This window comes from Nanorana parkeri, unplaced genomic scaffold (genome assembly GCF_000935625.1).
Source record: "Nanorana parkeri isolate BGI_ZX_2015 unplaced genomic scaffold, ASM93562v1 scaffold69, whole genome shotgun sequence".
Lineage (NCBI taxonomy): Eukaryota > Metazoa > Chordata > Amphibia > Anura > Dicroglossidae > Nanorana > Nanorana parkeri.
The window spans coordinates 117,818-126,600 of NW_017306337.1; the positions used below are offsets into that span (position 1 = coordinate 117,818).

An 8,783-nucleotide genomic window follows, 5' to 3' on the forward strand; every position below is an offset into this window, starting at 1 on the left:
AACAGCGGTTCCATGGGTCCTTGAAATTATTTAAAGTGTTCTTCCGGGTTAAAGGGTTGAAAAAGGCTGTTCTAGCTTTAATACACGGTGTCATTGACCCAGATCCAGTATACATATCAGTAAAGACACAAGTCCTTATCTGCATACACATTCTCACTTGGCAACACAAAGGAATCTATTTATAAACAATGTGCAAAGCTATTCGCCCTGCAAATGTCTATGAACATTTGATCTGTGCAGATATGTGGCAAAATAAATGTTGTTTTTATTTATTTTTTGACAAGACAATGTATCTTCAAATATTTTTTCCCATGTAATATTGCATTATGGCCGCTAGATGGCACTGAGAAGCATAGAAAATACATACTGTACTTTCTTACTCAATAAGTTCTTTGCTTTGCAATTTTTATTCAGTTTGTTCAGTTTAGTTGTGTTGAATGATTGTATGATCATTTTGATATGTGTGTGACCACCATTAAAGAAAGTAGATAGGAGCAGACAAAGTAGACAATCTCTCTGTACAATCAGAGAAAACTCTTACCATAAGCCACTCTGTTTAGTGCCTGGATATTTTTCCTTTGAGTAAAGATGTTACAATCAAGTTCAGTTCCCATGCACACGGTGAAAACCAGAGAAGCAATCCTTGTTGTAAGGACAGGGTGTAGGCCTACAGCCTTTTGCGGGAATGCACTGCAGATAAAGGCATAGATTCATTACGTGGGGTCATTAAGTGGCTGCATTAAAACTTCCCGTGAATATGTATAGTTCTGGAATTTATAAGATGTAATAGCAGCTGCTTCTATGTGTAAGAATGTTTGTTTTCAATAGACTTTTTGGCAAAAGTGTAAAGCTCCCCAACAGGTTTAATGTGCCTATAATCTCTGTAATCTGTGACTGTGACACAAAGGCAGGAAATACAATCACTGCAGTCTGTATAACTGGGTCCAAAATGCCGAAAGGAACACGCTCAGATACGCCAATGGCAACTTTGGAAAGTTGTTTGAATATGAATTTTAAGTATATTTACTTTTGAAGATCATAGTGTGTGGTGAGTGTCATGCGGCTAAATAAACATAAGGTTGAATAAGTATCTAAACTTTTAAGCCAGACAGCAGAGCTTGACCATGGTTAGGTCCAGTCATTGCTTGCAGTATAGTGAGTGGCAGAATGTATCTTATTTGTGTATCCCTCGGCTGTAGATCCTCAAATCATCTCTGAATTGGTATTGAGACTGTCCTTCCTTCTGGAGGGGGGCTACTTTATTTCCCCATGGTCCCTGTGTGTGTTGTAAAGTAGCCACCGCTCCAAGCTCGCTCCCGTGATGGACTACAATGTCACTGTCACGTTTAGTTTACTAATTTGTATTGAGATTTTAGTCCACCATAGTTGTGATCTTGGAGCGGTGCCTACTTTACAACACACACAGCGACCATGGGGAAAAAAAACAAACCATCCTCCAGAAGGAAGGAACAGTGTTCACACCAATTCAGAGATAATTTGAGCATCTACAGCACACAGATAAGATGCATTTTTGTTAATAGTTAAGGTACTTGAATGCATTTTAAAAGTTTAACTCCCGAGTTTAGAATCACTTTAAACTCTTGAGAAAATGCAATGCATTGAGCTAAAGATAAGGGACTGAGCAGACTGGCCATTATTCATTTGGATTTCATTGAGCTAATTTGTGTGTATTCCATACAAATTGAACACAGCAGCTGGGTGTATCACTATCACCATAGCGCAGGTCCATTTGTACATAAAGACTGGCCATTATTCCAAAGGCCAAACAATTCTTTGTATGGTGCATGTGTAGGAGTCAATTTTTTAGGTTGAGCTACTGTATCTTTTCTCCAGAGAAATCTTAAATGTGGCAGTTATCTAGATAGTGCTCTTCAGAACAATGTTAATTTCGTCGACTAATAATTTTCATCATAGTTTTAGTCAACAACACTTTTTCAGTGACTAAAACTAAATAAAAGTTATGATGACTAAAACTATTTAGGAAAATATATTGACATTTTAGTCGACTAACTAAAACTAGACTAAAATGTTAGGGAGAGATGATTTGGGAAGAGGTCCAATCAGTACTAACCTCTTTGGACTTCCAGCTCCGGTTCCATCCTGAATGGACGGCTAATAGGTAATATGTGCAATGACTTTACAGCCAATATAGTTTTTCATTTTAATATTTTAGAAATGCACTTCTGCTTGAAAGATTGAAGAATGTCATATGCAAGTTTTTATAATTAACACATATCTAATTACTGGTCCTTTGCTGAAAATACTCAATATTATTGTTTATTTATAAGACTTGGTTTAATCTATTTTTAAGATAAATAAAGACATGTTATATATTACAACAGTTAAATCTGTGTCTTTATTGCATGTTCAAACCCTAATACCAACAGTAATAACAGGTTAACAGATGTTTACTCCAGGAGTATATAATGAGATTGGGAATTCTAGAGATATTCTTCAATTACCCTTTAACTAAACCCACTAGATTTTAGTAGACTAAATCTACAGTAGATGTAGTCAACTACAATCTTATGATATTTAGTCGACTAAAACAAAAACAATTTAGATGACTAAAATATGACTAAAACTAAATGGCATTTTAGTCAAAAGACTAAAACTAAACTGACTAAAACTAAATTGAAATTTGCTGTCAAAATTAACACTGCTTCAGAATTTTTTTTTCTTCTATTTTTATGTTTACCCCATGGTTTTATACATTTAGCCCTGAGAAATGACTTTATCACCATTTAGCGCCATTACTCTTTAGGTGGCCTGAGACTTCTGAACAGCAGTTATTAACCTCCCTGGCGGTCTGATTATTCGGGATTTTAGCATCCAAAAGCGGTACATTGTTTTTCATGGAAATTTTTTGTTTTATATTATAGGCCTGTAATTCTTAGTAAATCTTAGGAATAACTCACCTAAATCTATCCAAACAAGAGTCCAGTAGACATCCCGGGTATGATAAAGTTTGAAACACAAAATTAAAAAATTATAATATAATAAATTATAAATAATTATAAGAAATTATAATATAATAAATAATTATAAAAAATGATAATATAACTGACTTTTAGTTTCGTTTTCGGGCCGCGTACAGCAGAGGACGCCGCAGGCTCGCAGGGACAAGGTAAGTGTCACTTTTCTCTGCAGTCCCGAGTCTGGTTCGGGGTTACCGCTCCTAGTATTGAAAATTAACCCCGAGCCAGACTCGGGAAAACCGCCAGGGAGGTTAAGCATGCTGGTAAAGTGCAGAGATTATTATTATTACATAGTATTTATATAGCACCAACAGTTTGTGCAGCGCTTTACAATATCAGGAAGACATTACAATCACAATACAATTCAAGACAAGATGGGAAGGAGGGTCCTGCCCATGACGGCTTACAATCTAAAAGGGAGTGGCCAGTATTATATATATACTTCTTCAGTATCTTTACAAAAGATAGTTTAATATTTTACATACAGGCTGAAACATAGGCAAGTCTATGGCCAAAAAGTATTTTACAGTTGCCCTTTATGTAGGCTCTTTTATAGGTTATGTTCACCAGGCATTCTGTGGTTGTTATGTTCAGTCTCCTATAATGACTTCCCTTCCTGAACAGGAAGGTCTATTTCCATTGCTCCTCTGAGGTTAGCCCAAAAAAGGCCTTGTTTGGCTTTCTCCTTTGGCCACTCCATGTAAGTTCTTTGCTTCATTAGTGCTTTTAATTTGCTGTATTTGTTGGGAATAAGATATTGGGGTATAGGTTCCAATAAAATGAGTATCAGGTTGTCAGAATTCTTGCCAAATAAAGAATGCTGTGCAAAAAATAGTTCATAATGACACCATTCACTCTGAAGGAAATTGGGGGAAAGGACAAATATAGACTTAAAACTTTTCTCTATGCAGCAGATGATGTTTTCAACTATTGTTTGGCCTGGAATAAAGTCTCTTTCGTGGAGACAGATTCTTACTGACCCATCATCTTTCTCAAGGTTTGGTCTCAAAATGTTTCTTACCCAGTCACCATCTTTTTGGCTATATGAGATGAAGCCATGAAAAAGTTTGCTGTTCTGGATCTCTGTTACATTAACCTGCTTTACCCTATATTTACTTCTAAGCCACTGGAAAATCATTCTCAAATACCAAGGTAAATCAAAATATTTACATGTAAAAACTAGGAGCAATACCACAACCAATACTGAACCTACAACAACGGCAATTAAAAGGTATAAATTACACGATACTTCAGAAAGATGGAAGTCCTTAAGAATGATTCCATTAAATTCTTCAGGAAGTTCGCAATTATAGGATGTTGGCCACCCTACTATTTCTCCTTTAAATGCCTGCATGGAGCTAACAAATGACCGCATTTCACAATTGCAAACAAAATTATTGTTTAGAGCACTTATGCTCTTTACATTACGGCAGCTCTGAAAAAGCTCTCCCGATGGAGAGAATATACCATTATTATCTATATTTAGGACCCTTAAAGTCTTACTCATGTGCCTGCAATCTGGTATATTACTAAGCTGGTTTAATGCCAGATTTATTTCTTTTAATGCCGCTAACAGTTTAATTTCTTTAGAAATACTTTTTATCTGGTTCCGGGAAAGATCCAGTATTTCAACACTATTCGGTAGACATTCAAAAACTGACTCTGTTAGCTTGTTTCTGGACAAATTTAAGAAGACCAGACTTTCTGACCATTCACATTGTACAGTCCGGTCATAGTACAAGGTATTAAAGCTCACATCTAGATGTTGCAGAGAATTCATAGTTGAAGTCATTGAGCTTAAGCTCAGAAGCTTCTCTAGTCTGTTATTGTGTAAGTTAAGATACCGCAGGACTGGAAGGGATCTACATTGTTGAAAAACGCCATCGGTAAGACCATTATTTGCAAAGTTTAGAGACTGGAAAATGCTCGGAAATTGAGGACAAAAGAAGAATGTAAGTTCTGCATTCGATAGAGTCAAATTGTGGACAATCATTTCTGAAAAAATCAGCAAGGGGTGTTTATAAAATTCAAACACCAGGGCCATAACGTTTTCAATGTATAAAGATTCTATTGAACCTTCAGAGACATCAATGGATATATAATCAAAATCTTCTATGATTGTGATACCATTGATGAAGAGATGTTTAACTGAGGACTTCCACAAACCTTCTAGAAGTATGTTCAGGTAACGCCATGGCATTATAATATTGCTAAGAATTAGAGTTGATACATTTGCCTGTTTGGCAATCAAAGACATCACCTCCAAAGAGCAATCTTTACATATAAACTGAGAGATTTCCAGAGTTGTTGTTGAGGTAAAGACATCAAGCAAAAAGTATTCAATTAAAAAGAAGACACGTTGGGGTAATATGACATGTAACTTCTCCATTTTCAGTAGCCTCAGACTACCAGGATAATATCCTTGCAGTTCTTCAAGTGCTAGAAATATGCTCTTAAACTCTTGGAGTGCAATGTTTTCAAAATCATTTTTCTGAATCCTTTTGCTGCTCAATCCAAGATGTTCTAACTTTGTCAAGTAGCCAAATTCTTGGCAGAGATAGCTTGCATCAAAGTTATTGTAAGCCATAATCAGATGTTTGATGTCTTTAATAAATTGTAGCGAGCTACAGTTTATATTGCGGAGGTTGTTGTATGAGATGTCTAAATGCTTTAGGAAGGTATTAAACCGGAACACTGAAAAGTCTAACTGCTTTAGAAGGTTATGAGAGAGGTCCAACGTCTGTAAATTGGGGTGTAATTTGAAATCACTTTCTTGAAGGCTGCTAATGTTGCACTGACTTAAATCCAGCTGCGTGACCAAAGACGGATTGGTATGTGGTTGAGATCCAGTGCAGATGTTACCAAAGTTGCTGGGCAGAAACAGGAATGTCAGAAGCAAACACAGGCAGAGTGCTTTAGATCGGTTTGTGCTCTGTTTCATTATGTTGGTTGTATCCATGCTGGAACCTGTGAAGAAGAAACCAAAGTCATTCCTTAAATCCATCAGTATATGTGTAACAAAGCGATATCTATGTCATTAGAGTTAAACTATTAGTTCTGTAAGGGCAATAGTGGTTGGTCATGATTTTTTTGGGACACCACAGTGGCAGAACGGTCCTGTAGTGGTCTGTATCTATGCCCTCTCTCACTGAGGTGTCACTCTCTTCAAGCTGGATTTCCCAACTACTTGACCATTTTGGACCATTTTGATCATCAACTAATAGAAAACAAATGGGGATTCTGGGGAGACTCTCTAAGAGAATTTGGAAGACAAAATATAATGAAACTTTGAAGTATCCATGAATAACTGACATTTTAGGTGGAGGTGGCCTATAAGACATTGGGGGGAATTTATCAAAACTGGAGCAGACAAAATGTGGAGCGGCTGTGCATGGCAACCAATCAGCTTCTCTGTCTCATTTTAAAATCTTACCTGAGCAAACTGAAGAGAGATGCTGATTGGTTGCCATTGGCAACTGCTCCAGATTGTGTCTGCTCCAGTCTTGATAAATTCCCCCCACTGTACATAACAGTTAGGTTCTACCAAAGCCACATCTTTCACACACCAAAGAAAGATGTAATCTATTGAAAACTGACCTCCAGGCACAAAAACTTTCATTTACGTATATAATATTTAAACTTTAATTTACATACAGTATATATAAAATATATCATAGCCACAATCCACTTTGTTTGCACCAAATGCCTTTGAAAGCCTAGATTATATCTTGTAAAAGTTGCCTTGACAACACCACTGTGCTGTACATAGCTTGTGCAGAGAGCAGTGAGAAGGACTCAGTAGGCCCACCTGCAGAAAACTACAGGAGGGGTTGAATAAAAGACCGGTCACCCTGCACAAGAAGAGAGCAGCCCTGACTGGTCTTTAATACAGGAAGTTCCGAAGACAACATTTAACGCTACAAATGCACAAGAAAGCACACCAAGATTCAAGTAAGAATACTCTTGCCCAGGGCAGCCTTCAGAAATGTTGGGGCCCCTTACACAGCTTTAGGCCTGGGCCCCCCTCCGCATTATTTTTATTATTTTTTAATTGTAATTTTTTTTTTACTGTTGGGGGGTTTCGGGGACAAAGGGTCCTCAATCTATTTTTCTGCAGAAGTACAGAGGCTTCCCATTCATTCAGAAAATATTTCTATCAAGCAGTTTCTGAATGGGGAGAAGCCTCTGTACTGGGTGATACTAACCATTCAGAAACTCATGAATGAACAGGAAGTGATGTAAATCACCTGTTCATTTATAACTGGGGACACAGAGTACTCTGTGTCCCCAGTTATTTACAAACACTGAAATGATCAGTTGACCTCTCCAGTGTTTGCTCTGCACACAGAGGATCGGTACATATCACTGATATGTACCGATTCCCCACCGCTCAGCCATGCAAAGAGGCACAGCCTGCAGCTTCTCCTCTGGATACCCACTGCTCTCCCCCATCTGTATGGGCAGAAGCAGGGGGGATCTGAGGTGAAGTGAAGCACTGCAGCCGGCGGGAGGAGGGAACCACTGTCACAGCAGCATGGCCGAGCGGTGAGGAGAGAGAGCCGCCGGCTGCCAGATCCTGGCCAAGCGGCTCTCTCTCTCCTCTGCCCCCCTCCCTCCCCACTGGGTGCAGTTCTTCACTTCTCCTCGGATCCCCGCTGCCTCTGCCCATACAGATGGGGGAGAGCAGTGGCAATCCAGAGGAGAAGCTGCAGGCTGTTGCCGCCCTACTTCTCAGTGCCGTGCTGAGCCCTGGCTGCATGACGTGGTCGCGGACAAAAGACTACATGTATAGTGATCTGAAGTTGTGGTTACTGTACTCTTACTCATCAGGGCTTTTCCTCATGGAACTCGTTTGCATGACATTATTTGACAAGCACATTATTGTGTTAAGCTGAATTAAGAGTTTTACTTCCTCGTCTTTAGTTATTATGCAAATGACGATTTTGTCTGCTACTTAGATTGATCGGGAGAGATGAGTGAGTTTTCTGTTCCACTGGCAATCCACTAAGTTTCATTCTATAGTCTTTTTCACATGGTCAGATTTGCGGTCTGCTGGCTTTTATTAAAAATTGCCTTCCCCAGATCTGTTATGTGAACTGCAAACAGGTCACTTTCATACTTCTCAACGGTCCCTCATTTGGAACCAAATCCCTCTTCCTTCCCTCCTCCACTGTTGTCCCTTGTCTGAAGTACAGATATCTTTGGAAAGATTCTATTTGAGTACCAAAAGTGTTATTCTATACTAAAACCTTCATCTTATCTCTTAATTATCTTAAGATGGCCATACACTGTTATATTTTTTCGTTCAACCTGCCGGCTGAATGAAAAATTATAATAGATTCCTCCCTCCATGGATAGATTCATCTCTTGCTTGGCAATTGTCACTATCATCACTGTTGGCTGCTGCCATTGTTCGCCCCAAAATGTTTCATCCAGCTCCTTCGATTTTCTGATCCAAGGATGCTGGAGGTATGGGAGCTGACAGGGCCACCAATTGAACGGATTTCACTTCGGCCGTCGGAGCCCTTTAATTCAGCTATTCACAATAGCCTGTGCAGCAGCCGAACAGCTCAGCCAAGCAGAACGCATATGCTTCGGCTCGAAGTCGAAGTGGGGAGAACGGTCTACCGAAGCAGACCGTTCTCCCCAAAAAATATAAACAAATAAAAAAAAATGGTGTGCGGTCCCCCTCCAGATCCATACCAGACCCTTTAGGTCTGGTAGGAAAGTTAAGAGACCCCCCAAGTTAGAAAAACAAAAAGTGTGTAGGGTTCCCCCAAAAGT

General features: G+C 38.9%; 1 protein-coding gene across 1 annotated transcript; it reads right to left on the reverse strand.

Annotated features, from left to right (window-relative positions):
• Nucleotides 1-3,597: 3,597 nt before the first annotated feature.
• On the reverse strand, nucleotides 3,598-5,960 carry LOC108804654 (toll-like receptor 6). The gene has a single exon (XM_018576495.1). The coding sequence runs from the start codon at nucleotides 5,956-5,958 to the stop codon at nucleotides 3,598-3,600; it is 2,361 nt and encodes a 786-aa protein (XP_018431997.1). The 5' UTR covers nucleotides 5,959-5,960.
• Between the last annotated feature and the right edge of the window lie 2,823 nt (nucleotides 5,961-8,783).